This window comes from Puma concolor, chromosome B2, assembly GCF_028749965.1.
Source record: "Puma concolor isolate L17-30 chromosome B2, mPumCon1.1.hap2, whole genome shotgun sequence".
In the NCBI taxonomy this organism is placed as follows: domain Eukaryota; kingdom Metazoa; phylum Chordata; class Mammalia; order Carnivora; family Felidae; genus Puma; species Puma concolor.
The window spans coordinates 41,993,297-42,009,255 of record NC_141671.1 but is presented as its reverse complement, the minus strand read 5'-3'; the positions used below and the strand labels follow the sequence as shown (position 1 = coordinate 42,009,255).

The 15,959-nt window shown below is 56.4% G+C and overlaps 1 protein-coding gene across 1 annotated transcript; it reads left to right on the top strand.

Moving 5' to 3' along the window:
- Positions 1 to 17: 17 nt before the first annotated feature.
- Positions 18 to 14,825, top strand: CUL7 (cullin 7). The gene is made up of 26 exons (XM_086706874.1): positions 18 to 572; positions 1,379 to 1,966; positions 2,504 to 2,655; positions 2,796 to 3,296; positions 3,822 to 3,960; positions 4,054 to 4,256; positions 4,549 to 4,777; positions 5,468 to 5,705; positions 5,789 to 5,894; positions 6,870 to 7,097; positions 7,392 to 7,482; positions 7,581 to 7,752; positions 7,936 to 8,041; positions 8,339 to 8,434; positions 8,623 to 8,798; positions 9,122 to 9,255; positions 9,554 to 9,736; positions 9,954 to 10,060; positions 10,150 to 10,332; positions 11,828 to 11,988; positions 12,143 to 12,359; positions 12,466 to 12,748; positions 13,501 to 13,646; positions 13,794 to 13,920; positions 13,998 to 14,203; positions 14,448 to 14,825. Exons 2-26 carry the CDS (start codon positions 1,387 to 1,389, stop codon positions 14,769 to 14,771), a joined length of 5,088 nt encoding a protein of 1,695 aa, XP_086563000.1. The 5' UTR covers positions 18 to 572; positions 1,379 to 1,386; the 3' UTR covers positions 14,772 to 14,825.
- The last annotated feature ends 1,134 nt before the right edge of the window (positions 14,826 to 15,959 follow it).

The window sequence follows — 15,959 nt, the reverse complement described above, 5'->3', positions numbered from 1 at the left end:
TTTTTTCTATGTAATGGTAGAGGGGAGAATAAATGACCTCCAAGGTCTCCTGTTCTGACTTCGGGAGTCGGGGAGAGCACTTCCGGTGGAAGGAAGGGGAATGAAAAGGAAGAGGAAAGGGCGGCACGGAGGAGGAGGAGGTGCCGCGCGTCGCCGAGGTGGCACTGACGACTCCGCCCCGGAGCTCTCCTAAGGCCCCTAGCTTTCCGCTGGGTCTGGCGGAAATGAGCCACGACTCCGGTCAGGCGGGCAGGCGGCGGAGCCCCCAGAACTGGGCGGGCGGCGCCGCAGGCTGGGCCCCGTCTCCGCCCTGCCCCGCCCTACCCAGACTGCCGCTGACCTGCACGCTGGGCGGTGACAGTGGCCGCCCGAGGTGCTCTGTGCCTGCACGCCACGCCCCCTGCCTGCCCGCTTGTCCTTCGGAGGCACGCCCCCTCCCGCCTCTCCGCCTCGACCCCCCTCGGGGGCCCAGGCGGGGCCCAAATCTCCGCCAGCATCGCCGCCATCGTCTGCGCCGCGTCCCTAGCTCAGCGAAGGAGAGGCCTCGCGCCGGACCCCCATCGCCTTCTGAGGTGGCCAGAGCCCCCCCGCCCCTACCCTGGATTTTCCCCCGCACTCTCGCCCACCGAGCCGCGCGCGCACCCGATTTCGCGTCCCCCACCCCAGTTCCACAGTGCCGTGGGATTCTCGTTTATCTGGCCTAGCCCCCTCCCCCGCACCTTGCCGCGGGCCCCCGGCTTCTAGGGTCCACCTAGCCTCCCGCCGTTCAACCCACCGGATCTCCTGTCGCCCCCACCGTCCTTGCTGCTCCAGTGTCTCCAGTCCTGCGCGCCTGCAGCCCACCAGGCTTTCCTCCCAGCCCCTCGCGCCTTGCCCCCCCCATCCCACCAATTCTCCCCCACCAAATCTCTTGCCTCTGTGACACACTCCTGCGCTTCAACCATTGGAGCTAGCATCCCTTCCCAGACACACTCGGGATCTCACTCCCCACCCCCACTCCCCAACACACACCCCTCGGGGCTTCATGGATCCCCTTCTCAGGGCTGCTGCCTATGGCAGTGCTTTGGGATTAATTATGGCAAGGCTCCCCTGCCCCCACTGTCCCCTTCCCACTGCTCCAAACCAACCCACTCCAGGCTGCAGGGCCTTCGACCCTCCTTTCAACCAAATTTTGTGTTCTTAGAACAAACACCCTAGTGTTCCCCTGCTTAGGCCTGGCCCCACCCAGCCTGCAGCAGGCAACTCCTGGGCCCTTCTTTACCCCAGCCAACCTGACAGCTGTTGCCACACTTGCTTCCCCAACTCCTGGATGTCCTTGATTTTTGGAACTCCCCCTCTCATTTTAGCATGACTGTTCTCTTTTCCTTCTGTGTCTCAGGTGCCAGGATGGTGGGGGAACTCCGCTACAGGGAATTCAGAGTGCCCCTGGGGCCGGGCTTGCATGCCTATCCAGATGAGCTGATCCGCCAGCGGGTGGGCCATGATGGGCATCCTGAGTACCAGATCCGCTGGCTCATCCTCAGGCGTGGGGATGATGGGGAAGGGGGCTCTAGCCAAGTGGACTGCAAGGCCGAACACATCCTGCTGTGGATGTCCAACGACGAGATCTATGCCAACTGCCACAAGATGCTGGGCGAGGACGGCCAGGTCATCGGACCTTCTCAGGAGATTGCAGGGGAAGCTGGGGCCCTGGACAAATCTGTGCTGGGGGAAATGGAAACCGATGTGAAGTCTTTGATTCAGAGGGCCCTCCGGCAGCTGGAGGAGTGTGTGGGCACCATCCCTCCTGCTCCTTTGCTTCACACTGTCCACGTACTCAGCGCCTACGCCAGCATCGAGCCCCTCACTGGTGTATTCAAAGACCCAAGGGTCCTGGACTTGCTCATGCACATGTTGAGTAGTCCTGATTACCAGATTCGCTGGAGCGCGGGCCGGATGATACAAGCCCTGGCCTCTCATGATGCTGGTGAGAAGCAGTGTGGGGAGAAAGGAAGGGGAAGGTAGGTCAGCTCAGGGCCTCACAGGACACTGTGGCAAGAGCCTCTGCCTCATCAGTGCCTGAATGATTCTGTTGCCTTTCTCTTTGAGTTGGGAGAAAAGGGGGTAGGAAGGTGGTGGGGGCATCTCTGCAGGAAGAGGAAGGATGCCTAGCTGGGGGGATGCCTGGCTGGGTCAGTCAGTGGAGCACGGTACTCTTGATCTTGGGGTCATGAGTTCAAGCCCCATGTTAGGTGTAGAGATTACTCTAAAAAATAATAAAAGAAAGAGGACTGAGTCTTCAAGAACCTCCTATTAATTGGATCTCTATGCCAAGAAAGAGTTATTAGACAATTACAGATATAGATATTGCAGATATAGGTAGGTAGGTAGGTAGGTAAGTAGGTAGAGCTATCGATCCTGTGTGTGGCAACAAGGGATCGGACTAAGACAGTAGAGGATCTAGGAGGGATGCCTGGGAAGGGCAATGTTAGGGAGCAGTTACTGACTGGGGTGTGGGTTTCAGGGACCCGGACCCAGATTCTTCTGTCGCTGAGCCAGCAAGAAGCCATTGAGAAACACCTAGATTTTGACAGCCGCTGTGCTCTGCTAGCTCTGTTTGCACAGGCCACACTCTCTGAACACCCCATGTCTTTTGAGGGTATCCAGCTGCCACAGGTATTCTGTGGGGAGGTGGGGGGGGGGCCTGTGGACAAGATCTAGGGACCAGACCTTTGCACCCACCCTTGAAGGGTGGTGTGGAAAGGGGAGCTAGAGCTGGGACAAGGTGGACATAGGCCAAAGGTTGCATCCTACAGGTCCCAGGAAGGCTTCTCTTCTCCCTGGTGAAGCGCTATTTGCATGTCACTTCTCTTCTGGACCAGCTGAATGACAGTGCTGCAGAACCAGGAGCCCAGAACAACTCTGCTCCCGAGGAGTTGAGTGGGGAGAGGGGTCGACTGGAGCTGGAGTTCAGCATGGCCATGGGCACCCTCATCTCAGAGCTTGTGCAGGCCATGCGCTGGGACTGGGCCTCGAGCAAACAGGGGCCCTCGGCACGGTCTTCGTGCTCCATCTTCCAGCCCCAGCTGGCAGAGGCCGGCCCAGGGCTGCCACCCGCCCGGGTCCGGCCCTCCATTAGGAGGTCAAGGAGGTTCCGCCCTCGCTCTGAGTTTGCAAGTGGCAATACTTATGCCTTGTACGTGCGAGAGACGCTGCAGGCCGGGATGCGAGTTCGCATGCTGGATGACTACGAGGAGGTCAGCGCTGGGGACGAGGGTGAGTTCCGGCAGAGCAACAACGGCGTGCCCCCCGTGCAGGTGAGTGAGGGTGCGTGTGGGACACTGTTGGGGATTTAGCTGGGGAAGTATAACTGGGGTTCTGTGCAGGGGGCTCTGGCAGGCCACCCACTGAGAAAGCCCCCATGGGGACTGGAATGGTTAAAGGGGATCAACAGTTGAGAAGGGAGCCATTGGAGAGCTGAGAAAGTTGGAGTTGAGGGAGCTATCAGGTCAGGAAGACTCACTCCCAGGAAGAAACATATTGATATAGCAAGACTTTCCTAAAGGTCAGGGTCAGGGAGAGAGTAGGTGAGGCCAGGAGGAAGTGCGGGGAGCATGAGCCATCAAAGGATAGGGTGGGAGGAGAAGCAGAGCCCATCCCCAGAGGAGAAGGCATCCTTTGTGTGTGTGTTCATGTTCTCCATATGCCAGCGTTGTTATTTGGAGGTTGTTCCAGACCTGGTCAGGTGGTCAGCCTGAGGGCTGTATGTCCTCATCATTGGGCCACAGCCAGTTGTTGAGTGAGCCTTCTCTTCCCCTTCTCTTTTTTCCCATATCCTCCAGGTGTTGTGGGAGTCGACAGGCCGCACCTACTGGGTACACTGGCACATGCTGGAAATTCTGGGCTTTGAGGAAGACATTGAAGATGTGGTTGAGGCTGATGAGAACCATGGGGCTGTGGCCAGTGGAGCCCTGGGTATAGGTGAGCCCTGGGAGAAAACAGGGTCAGCGCTGAGCAAAGGAACAGTGGTCTGGCTGGGTGGGCAGTGACATCCCCGTGCCCTGTGACCTGTAGCCACAGCCTTGCCCTCCTGGCGGTGGAAGCCCATGACAGAGCTCTATGCGGTGCCCTACGTGCTGCCTGAGGATGAGGATGCTGAAGAAAGTGAACACTTGACCCAGGCGGAATGGTGGGAGCTCCTCTTCTTCATCAAGAAGCTGGATGGACCCGATCATCAGGAGGTTCTCCAGATCCTTCAGGAGAACCTGGATGGGGAGGTAGAGCCAGTCCGGACACCCAGAAGTTGGAGGGCTCACTGCAAGGGCTGGACTGTGACAGAGCATTTGAAGGCTGAGGATGGGGAGTGGAGGTCCACAGTTGTAAGGAGCTGCAGGGAAGAGATCTAGAATGTTCAGAGGCATTGGCAAGCTGTGTGAGAAAAGGCAGCTGCCAGCCATGAGAGGTTCCTCAAGGAGAGGATGTGTGTAGAGATCCCCACCCCTACCAACTGCCCCTGGAGCCTCTGTGCCAGCAGGGCTACCTACAGTGAGAGCTTCTCCCCGATGACAGATTCTGGATGACGAGATCCTGGCTGAGCTGGCTGTGCCCATGGAGTTGGCCCAGCACCTACTGCTGGCTCTGCCACAGCGACTCGATGACAGCGCTCTCAGGGACCTGCTCAACTGCCGTGTCTACAGGAAATATGGGCCTGAGGCCCTGGCAGGGCAGCCAGCTTACCCAACCCTGCCGGAAGCCCAGGCCCAGCCTCAGGAATCAGCAGATGCATCCAGAGTGGAAGGTGGGATGCCAAAAAGACCCTGCAGCTCTGCAGACTGGCTCTAGGAGAGTGCTAGCCCAGGAGAGGCATCTGTGCGGTTTTTGTGCAATCCCGTCTGGAACAGGTGGCATCTTAGGAAGAATCTGAAGCTTAGAGTCGCTCCCTCCAATGAGTGAGGGAGGATGGAAAGTCAGAAAATTGCAAGAGATTTGAGCCTTTAAAAGCCCCCACGTTTGGGGGCGCCTGTGGGCGGCTCAGTTGGTTCGTTGTTCAACTCTTGATTTCCACTCAGGTCATGATCCAAGAGTCATGAGATCGAGCCCCACGCCCAGTGCGAAGCCTACTTAAGATTCTCTCTCTGCCCTTCCCCTGTCCTCTCTCTCTCTCCCAAAAAAAAAAAAAAAAAGTCCCCACATTGGACTTTTTCTAGTGTAGAGAAAGCCAAATTATTGCATGCTTTTAGATACAGGGAAATGCTCTGCTGTTTGCAGACAGGAAGCTCCTTTGCTATTTTAAGAATATAAAACATAACGTCTGTCACAAAATTGTCTTATAAATGCATTCAGAGATGCCCTAAGATCCCCAAACCTAACTTTTAGGGGGGCCAAAAAAAAAACGTTTTTAGGAGGCACTAGGAATTATGAATCTGTCCTTTTCTCATCCTAACATCACCGACAATGGCCAACCTTTGTAACTTCCATCTTCCCATAGGAAAAGAACCCCCAACTCAGTGTCCTGACACTCCTCTGAGGCGACTGATGGAGGGCTGCGGTCTGCCTGGCAGAATCTTCCTGGACCTGGAGCGAGCCCTCAGCTCAGAGGGGCCTCGGGAGATGGAGATCAAGCCACTCCTGCTGCAGCTGCAGAGGCAGCCCCAGCCCTTCCTCACCCTGATGCGGGGCCTCGACACCCCAGCGGCCAACAAGGCCCTGCACCTGACCGTTCTGAGGTGAGGGGGTGGGGAGGGGCATTTGGCAAAGGGGTCTTTGAGGCTGGCTACACATCTCTCTGCTGCTGCCGCCTGCTCCCCAGGATCCTGATGCAGCTGGTGGACTTCCCCGAGGCGCTGCTGCTCCCCTGGCATGAGGCCATGGATGCCTGCATGGCCTGCCTGCGGTCACCAGACACTGACCGAGAGGTACCCCTGCCCTGCTCCGGGGAGACGCTAGAGGGAGAGGGCGTAGGGCAGCCTCTGATGAGGCAGACCCCCTCCCTGGGCGAGGCTTGGGAGGGCACAATGGAGCCTTTGCGCTCTTGGTTTGGAATTTGTTTTTAAAACTGAATTTTATTTTTTCAGATAGGTAATACATTCATACAGGTCACAAATCAAAACAGTACAACAAGGTATACACTGAGAATTCCCACTTCTACCTCTTCTCACTTCCACCCAATTTTCCCAGTGCTTCTCCGTATGTACCTTATTGGTTACCATTTGTATTAATTTATGTGTCCTTCTGGTGTATCCTTATGCAAATGCAAATATAAGCAAACCCAAGTGTGTGATCTTACATGCCATCTCCTTTCTTACACAAAAGGTTATGTCTGTATTACAGTAAAAGCCTCGGTACCTCCTGTTTGGCTGGGCCTGTGGGGATAAGGTGGATGAAGGAGGTAGAGAGGACATCACATCTCAGAGTCTCCTGCCACAGGGAGGTCCTGGGCTTGCAAGGCTTGGCAGTGGGTGTCTGCAGTGCACACCTTTGGGCTGTTACCCAGGTTTTCGTTTCAGAGGTAGGCTCATTGGGTGTCCCTCTGTGCCCCCTCCCTGCCTGTGCTTAGGGCCTGAGCATCTCAAAATGCAGCCCCACAACTGGTTCTTGGGACACAGCCTAAAAGGGAACCTGGGAAGCTCTCTGCACCCATTGCCAACAAAATCAGTGGTTGAGAACCCCAGGATGGCAGAGCATCTCTTAGCTTTTCCTTATCTGTTTGCCTTAGGTTCTCTAACTCCACTCAGCCCTCGTGTCTCCCCGCTTCCTGCCTTTTTACTTCCTCACTCTGTCTTTTCACTGCAGTTGCCCCGGCACCCAGCGGGTGTAGAGTAAATACTACTGAAGATGCCCTGTGGCCTGTGCCTTGTGCCCTTTATGCACCCACCCTGTCCCCATGTCAGGTGCTCCAGGAACTCATCTTCTTCCTGCACCGCCTGGCCTCTGTGAGCAGGGACTATGCCGTGGTGCTGAATCAGCTGGGAGCCCGAGATGCCATCTCCAAGGCACTGGAAAAGCACCTGGGAAAACTGGATCTGGCTCAGGAGCTGCGGGACATGGTGTTCAAGTGTGAGAAGCATGCCCACCTCTACCGGAAACTCACCACCAACATCCTGGGAGGCTGCATCCAGGTCAGGAAAGAGGGCAGAGGGAGGCTGTGGGTTCGCAGCTGGGTAAGAATATGAAACCTGAGTGGGACCGGAGGAAGGGGCCGTGTTCCTGAATTTGGGAAAGACAGGAGAGTCTGATGAGCCTGTGGGCATTTGTTCTCTGCACCACCTTCCGCATCTCCCACTCTGCCTCTGCCAGGGTTCTGGAGGAAGTCCCATTGCTGCTGGGTCTTTCCTTCATATGTGTTCCCATGTGTCCTCCATGTGTGCCCTCCCTCCTCCCCGCACCCCTTCTCTCCAATGTTCCGGCTGCAGATGGTGTTGGGCCAGATCGAAGACCACAGACGAACCCACCGACCCATCAACATCCCCTTCTTTGACGTGTTCCTCAGATATCTGTGCCAGGGTCTGTGCCTGTCCCCACGTTACTCCACACCCCTCCGCCCCTGTTTTCCCTCCACACCTACCAGGCTGTGACGGCCACCCCTTCCCACTTGCCCCCAGGCTCCAGCGTGGAAATGAAGGAGGACAAGTGCTGGGAGAAGGTGGAGGTGTCTTCCAACCCGCACCGGGCCAGCAAGCTGACGGATCGAAACCCCAAGACCTATTGGGAGTCCAATGGCAGCGCCGGCTCCCACTACATCACCTTGCACATGCACCAGGGCATCCTCGTCAGGTAACAGGCCCCATGTATGTGCTCAGCGACACACATATACTTTTTTTGTGACTTCCCTTTGTTTGTTTGGGGGAAGCACTGCTCCCCCCGCCCAACACAAACATGACCAAAGAGTCCCCTTGCCTCTGTCTACAAGGACCCTACTGGTTCCAGTTCTGATTGTTTCCTTTTCCCTGCTCCCAGGCAGCTGACTCTCCTGGTGGCTAGTGAAGACTCGAGCTATATGCCGGCCAGGGTGGTGGTGTTTGGGGGCGACAGCACCAACTCTCTTAACACAGAGCTCAACTCGGTAGGGACCCCTATACCATGAGACCACCTTCACAGGGTCCGCCCTCCTGCCCAGACTCCTAAACTCCTAAATTCTTCCGTCTTGCACCCCCTAGAATGTAGAGTCCTTTCTCCCTGTGCCTATGTAATGGCATCAGGCCCTGAGCAGTGAGGATGGCATCGGGACCCCTTTGTCAGGACCCCTTACCCCCCCCCCCCCCCCCGGGCTAAGGGAAGGACAGAACAGGAGCAGGCTTGAGTGTCCTCAGCATTCCCATCCACACACATGGAGGTGACAGCACTCTCTGCCCCCAACCAGGTGAACGTGATGCCCTCAGCCAGCCGGGTGATCCTCCTGGAGAACCTGACCCACTTCTGGCCCATCATCCAGATCCGCATAAAGCGCTGCCAGCAGGTTTGGCAGGAGTATGGGGTGTGGTCCGGGGACACAGAGCTCTGGGTTGTGTAACTGTTGCAGATCGTGAGCCAGAGCTCCAGGCTAGGCCCTGGGCAGCTCCAGGAATAAGGCCCAAAGGTGTGGCTGACCCCAGCCCGCTCTGAGGAGGATCAGAGCAGGTGAAAATAGGCATGTGCACATTGCAGGGCGGCATCGACACACGCATTCGGGGGTTGGAGGTCCTAGGCCCTAAGCCCACATTCTGGCCAGTGTTTCGGGAGCAGCTGTGTCGTCACACACGCCTCTTCTACATGGTTCGGGCACAGGCTTGGAGCCAGGACATAGCAGAGGACCGCAGGAGCCTCCTGCACCTGAGTTCTAGGTGTGTGCGAGCATGTGTGTGTGGCTGTGTGTGTGTGGCAGGTAAGACTATTATGGGTGGCCCTGGCCCTTCTGTGGAAGGTATAGATGGAGAGCTAACATGTTTGGGAAAGGGGCTGGCGTGCTCTACAGTTTGGGGAAGGAAAGAAAGATTTCTTTGGTGGATTGGGAGTGGGATGTGTCTGTTAACATGGGACAACTTCAAAGTACTGGGTGGGGATTTGGTCTGGTTGGTAGGGGCTACCCCACCATTAGGCTGGGAAGATGCTAGGATAACTTACATCTTGAGCCTCTGACACCTGCCTCCCCCATCCTCACCCCCAGGCTCAATGGGGCTCTGCGTCAGGAGCAGAATTTTGCTGATCGCTTCCTCCCTGACGATGAGGCCGCCCAAGCGCTGGGCAAGACCTGCTGGGAGGCCCTGGTCAGCCCCCTGGTGCAGAACATCACCTCCCCTGGTAACCATTGCGACCCCTGGCCCCACTAACCGGCCCCTTCTTGTTCTGCCCCAGAGCCACCTATATTATGCCCTTGGCCCTTTTGGTACCTATGTTTGTTTGGTAGCCCAGTGCCCCCCTTCTCCTAACCACCTCCTTTCCTACATCTCCCAGGTGTCAGCTGACACCATAAGGACAGGTGGGCCTTGCTACCTGTGCCAACCCCATATGTTCTGTCCAATCCCTTTCTTGGTGCTTTCGTCCTCTTCCCCTGCCCTAGAGACATGGCCCACCATGGCTTGTTTTTCCCAATCTCCAGATGAGGATGGCATCAGCCCCCTGGGCTGGCTGCTGGACCAGTACCTGGAGTGTCGGGAGGCTGCCCACAATCCCCAGAGCCGCGCAGCTGCTTTCTCCTCACGGGTGCGCCGCCTCACCCACCTGCTGGTGCACGTGGAGCCCTGTGAGGCGCCCCCTCCAGCGGTGGCCACTCCCCGGCCCAGTGAGTACCTGAGATTCAGGTGGGAGCTCGGTTAGGATGGCCTTCTGTCCCTCCTCCCGCTTTCCCTCCCTACCCACTAAGCCTGTTCACCTGTTTGTTTCACCCCCGCTCAGGAGCATCGTTCTGGGGTGGCAGGAGGTCAGGAACAGCCCTGGGGCTCACGCTGAGCTGAGGGGCTGCTCCCACCTTGCCTCTGCCCCCTCCCCTGTCTCCACAGAGGGCAGAAACAGAAGCCATGACTGGAGCTCCCTGGCTACCCGGGGGCTTCCCAGCAGCATCGTGAGAAACCTGACCCGCTGCTGGCGGGCCGTGGTGGAGGAGCAGGTGGGCAGGGGCGGGTGCCGGGGAGGGAGGGTACAACTGTCTGGTGGCATGCTGGGCTGTCCCTTCACACTGCAGCCGCTCTCCTCCAGGTGAACAACTTTCTGACCTCACGCTGGCGGGATGGTGACTTTGTACCGCGTTACTGTGAACACTTCCATAATCTGCAGAAGTCGAGCTCGGAGCTGTTTGGGCCACGGGCAGCCTTCCTGCTGGCGCTGCAGAACGGCTGTGCTGGTGCCTTGCTGAAGCTCTCATTTCTCAAAGCTGCCCACGTAAGCCTCCCGCCCTTGCCTCTGCCCTGGACCTCTCCCTGCAAACCCCCCATTCCCCACCTTCTCAAAACGACCACCCTTCCGTTCCCATTCAGCAAGGAACATGTATGGGTATATAACCATGTTTTAAAGATTCAGAGAGGGGCGCCTGGGTGGCTCAGTCGGTTGAGCGTCCGACTTCGGCTCAGGTCATGATCTTTGGGTTTGTGAGTTCGAGCCCTGCGTCCAGCTCTGTGCTGAAAGCTCAGAGCTTGGAGCCTGCTTTAGATTCCATGTCTCCCTTTCTCTCTGCCCCTCCCCCACTCACGCCTGCTTGCTCGCTCTCTCTCAAAAATAAACATTTAAAAAATTTAAATAAAAAGTGAAAGAAACACATAGTGACCTGAAGCATGCTGTGCTAACATATCTTGATGTACTTTCTTCAGTCTGCGTGCATGATTTAAGTTTACTCACGAGTAGCTAAAATGCTTTAGCCTGTTGTTTTTTGACCGTTACCTTAAAAGCCTTATTTCAGAGTTGCTATTTGTCCTTATTTTTTATTTAAAAAAATTTTTTTTAACATTTATTCATTTTTGAGAGAGAGACAGAGTGTGAGCGGGGGAGGGGCAGAGAGACAGAGACAGAGACAGAATCTGAAAGCAGGCTCCAGGCTGCCAGCACAGAGCCCGACACGGGGCTCAAACTTACGAGCCATGAGATCATGATTTTTTATTTTTGTATAAATTCCATCTAATGGATGTACTATAATTTACTCCAGCATTCCTTAAATATTTAGTAAGTACTTAAAATGTGTCAGGCACTGTGATAAGAGCAAGTTCCCTGTCCTCAAAGTTTATTGTCTTCTCGGGAAGGCGCACACTTAAGCAGACTAAGACACTAAGCACACTAAGACAGGCTAAGCACCCTGGCAAGCCGACAGTAGTGCAGGGGGAGCTGAAGCAGTGACTCCATGAGGTGCTCCTGGTCATTCTGTTGTATCAGTAACACTGCAGTGTGACCATCTTTGTCCACATAAATTATTAACTCCCAGTAAATTATTGTCATTAGTTTAATTTTTAGACATGTTCGGTGTGCAAAAACACTTCCTAATTAATTTGCACAACTGTTAACCATTTTATAAAAGTTTGGTAAGTGGGGCGTCTGGGTGGCTCGGTCGATTAAGCATCCGACTTCAGCTCAGGTCATGATCTTGCAGTTCATGAGTTCGAGCCCCATGTTGAGATCTGTGCTGACAGCTCAGAGCCTGGAGCCTGCTTCGGATTCTGTGTCTCCCTCTCTCTCTGCCCCTCCCCTGCTCATACTCTGTCTCTCTCTCTCTCTCAAAAATAAATAAAACATTAAAAAAAAATTTTTTTTTTAAGTTTAGCAAAAGTGTTGACCAACTTACGAGGCAGCTTAGCTGTTCATATCTACTTCCTCAGACCTTCCTCTCTGCTCCCACTCACCTCCTCCAGTCACGCGTTCAGGGTTTTCCTGTGTCCTCCCCATTGCCCAGGTGAGTGAGCAGTTTGCCCGGCACATTGACCAGCGGATCCAGGGCAGTCGGATTGGCGGAGCCCGGGGGATGGAGATGCTAGTGCAGCTGCAGCGATGCCTGGAGACAGTCCTAATTTTCTCTGGCCTGGAGATAGCCACCACCTTCGAGCATTACTACCAGTGAGTGTGGACCTGGGGAGCGGATGACAGGGGCAGGTGCCGGGGGAGCACCTGGGAGTCTGGGGTTGGGGCAGGCTGGAGTCCTGGCGCAGGCAGCTGGGCCAGGCCGAGTGCCCACACTGAGGCTCGGCCTGGCCTGTGTGTGACACCGCAGGCACTACATGGCAGACCGTCTCCTGGGCGTGGGCTCGAGCTGGCTGGAGGGGGCCGTGCTGGAGCAGATCGGTCCCTGCTTCCCCAACCGCCTCCCCCAGCAGATGCTGCGGAGCCTGAGCATGTCCGAGGAGCTGCAGCGCCAGTTCCACGTCTACCAGCTCCAGCGGCTGGATCAGGAGCTCCTGAAGCTGGAGGACACTGAGAAGAAGATACAGGTGGATGGCGGTAAAGGGATTAGCACGTGGGGAGGTAGGAGGAAGAGAGGAGAGGAGTAGACCAGAGGAGGCCTACCGGCTGTCGGGAACCCCGTCTCTTCTGCAGGGGGGCCACGAGGCCAGTGACAGGGAGCACAAGAGAGAGAAGGCAGAGGAGGCAGAAGGAGCGGGGGCAGCAGCGGCCACAGATGTGGCAGGGGAAGAGGAGGAGGACGAGGAGGAAGATGAGGATCTCTACTATGAAGGGGCGATGCCAGAAGTGTCCGTGCTGGTCCTGTCACCACGCTGCTGGCCCACTGCCTCCATCTGCCACACGCTGACCCCCAGAACCTGCCTGCCGGCCTATCTCAGGGGCACTTTGAACCGATATTCCAACTTCTACAACAAGAGTGAGGAGCTGGGCAGAGGGCGGGCGGGGGCCGGTGGGGGGGAATGGCTGGAAGAGGATGGGATTCAGGGAAAGGGCCTGTGGGTGGGGCTGGGCCCCGGGGTAGGAGCCTCAGTGAAGAAAGTGAGGAGCTTAGGTTTGGGGTGAGGGGGTGGGGTTGTCAAGCACCAGATCCCCAGACTGTTGCCTTTTCCATGCTTAAAACAGACATAGGACTCTCTTTAGAGAGTGGGAGGTGGGGAGGATGGAGTCAAGCGCACCTGAGGTCACCAGAAGGGACCTCCCTCATTGGCAGGGCTCTGGCTCCTGGTCAGTCACCATAACCTAAGCTTCCCATTGGGGGCTGATCCTGGCCTGGGCAGCAACACAGGAGGGGGAAGAGACTCAGACACTGCCCTCAGGGGGCTCCCAGACTAACCAGGGAGAACTCATTTCTTGTGGATATTCCAGTTTGATGAGAGCCCCAGTCCTTCCTCATTTTGTGGTTTTGGTCTCCCTTAAAAAAATGGGGAACTCCTGGAAGTCACTGATGGGAGTCCCCTTGCACAAGGCTAGGCACAGAGTGGGCTCCCGGATTCCTGAGGCTTACCCAGGAGGCAGATACGGGGAAGGCTAAGCTCTAGAAGTTCAGACCAGGAACCACGGTATCCATAAACACTGGGACACACACTCTGCAGACATTAGCAGGGGCAGAGCTCAACCCACAGTACCCCCTCACCAGCCCTGACTCCTTTTTTCCCTGATCCTTCTCAGGCCAGAGTTACCCTGCCCTGGAGCGGGGCCCTCAGAGGCGACTGCAGTGGACATGGCTGGGTCGGGCTGAGCTGCAGTTTGGGGACCAGACCCTGCATGTGTCCACCGTGCAGATGTGGCTGCTGCTGTATCTCAATGACCTGAAGGTGGCCCTGCTCCTCTATGCATCTGTGCTCTCTGTACCTTGTCCCTCACCCTTCCTCCCTAAACCTCGACTCCCTATCCTCCCTCCCTGTACCTTCTCTGCTCCACCCCTTAGGGAAGACTAGAATGTTTCCCTCCTCTTCTTTAAGGCTGTCTCTGTGGAGAGTCTGCTGGCACTCTCCGGGCTCTCTCCAGACATGCTCAATCAGGCGATTGGGCCTCTTACCTCTTCAAGAGGCCCCCTGGACCTTCAAGAGCAAAAGGATGTCCCAGGAGGTGTGTACCTGGGGCAGAGGGGCCTCTGCTCTCAGCCTCCTTGTGGGCCCCCCACTGAAGACCAGTGCTTATTTCAGGGGTGCTCAAGATTCGAGATGGCAGCGAGGAGCCCAGGCCAAGGAGGGGCAATGTGTGGCTCATCCCACCTCAGACATACCTGAAAGCAGAGGATGAAGAGGGCCGGAACTTGGAGAAGAGGCGGAACCTTTTGAATTGCCTCGTTGTCCGAATCCTCAAGGCCCATGGGGATGAGGGGCTGCATATTGACCAGCTTGTCTGCCGGGTTGGTGGGGCTGGGCAGTGGGGGAAGGAACTTTCGGGTGGGGGTGGGCGGGAGCAGGGGGAGGTGGGTCCATGTTTGAAGCCTCTGGTTCACTACGGAGCCTGTACGTGTGTAAGGGGTGGGGTTGGGGCGTGCCTGATGTCCTTAGAGCTCGCTGGCTGAGGCTTGTGCCTGGAGTGGAAGCTAGAGGTGGAGTGAGCTGGGTCTCTCCAACCTGCTGTTCGCCCTTCCCTCTCCTTCCCAGGTCCTGGACGCTTGGCAGAAGGGCCCATGTCCTCCCAGGGGTTTGGTCAGCAGCCTCGGTAGGGGATCTGCCTGCAACAGTACCGATGTCCTCTCCTGCATCCTGCACCTCCTGAGCAAGGGCACAGTGAGGCGCCATGATGACCGGCCCCAGACGCTGTCCTATGCAGTCCCTGTGACTGTGATGGAGCCTCACACCGAGTCCCTGAACCCAGGCTCCTCGGGCCCCAACCCACCCCTCACCTTCCATACCCTGCAGATTCGCTCCCGGGGCGTGCCTTATGCCTCCTGCACAGGCACCCAGAGCTTCTCTACCTTCCGGTAGTCCTGGAGATGGGATCAGGGCTTTCTACAGAAATAAAATGCAGGAGTTTGGTTACATGGCTGGCGTGGTGACTGCTAAGGATCTGACAGGGGCAGCAGGGACTTTCCTGGCTAAAAGGGGAAAGGAGCCAGCCCTCTGGCTCTGACACTGTCGTCCCATGCCAGGAGTCACTATTAGGGTGAGGATGGCAGCCTGGGGAGAAAGGTGGAGGGAGTCAGGTGTGACTTAGCAGCCCCTCTCAGGAGGGGAATTAAGTGAACAGGGATAGACCCCCCCCCCAACCCCTTCTCAGTATGTGGCCAGAAGTGTTTTCACCTGGCAGGTTGGAGACCCGAGTTCCCCTTGCCATGCACTGGATGGCTTGTAACTTGGGCAGACTGTTAAGCACGGCTCCATCTTCTTTCATTTGTAGAATTGGACCAGAGTCACTCTGGGTTCTGATGAGCACCAGGTATGGGAGCATTTGACATGCTAATGAGGCCCTCTCTTGGCTCCCACACCCAGCAGTTAGGATAATACAGGGCATCTTCCCTAGGTAAGGCTGACAGGGTGAAAGTGACAAAGGACGTTTGTGGCTACTGTAGGTACCCAGGAGCCTGAGAGTGTATTCTGTCTCTAAGCTTCAGGATCTGGGCTGGAAGCAGAACTAGGAGGAACTGCAGCTCCCACAAGCTTCTGGTCATGCAGAGCCATATGGTCGCCGAAGCCAGACTCCCACTAGTAGCAGCAACAGGCCACTGTCACGGAGGTTTGCTCTGTGCTGCTAGAATGGACTCCCCTGGCCCCACCCACACGAGGAGGGCAGGTCAGGCCAGGGAACCCAGTGCCAGGGGTGAAGTTCTGCATCCTGGCAGGGGTGATTAAGGGAGTGAGGAAGGAGTGACCCAGGCATCCTGAGTCCAAGGTTATTGCAGCCAAGAGATAAGGGAGAAGGCTACAGAAGAAAGGAGGTGGGGAGGAGTGAGGAAGAGTCAGGTGGTAAGAGAGGGCACAGAGGCCAGACAGGGAACTGTGTGCCACCCAGGACTGAGATTTGGAATAGAATCTGTAAGGGAAACAGGCCAGGGCTCAGGAGAGTAAGGATGCCCAGGACAAGACAGCAAAAGAGGGCAAACAGGGTAGCCACAGAAGGCCCATGATTGCTTTACTTTGCAGTATGGTGGCCCCATGATGCTGTTGGTGGTTCTC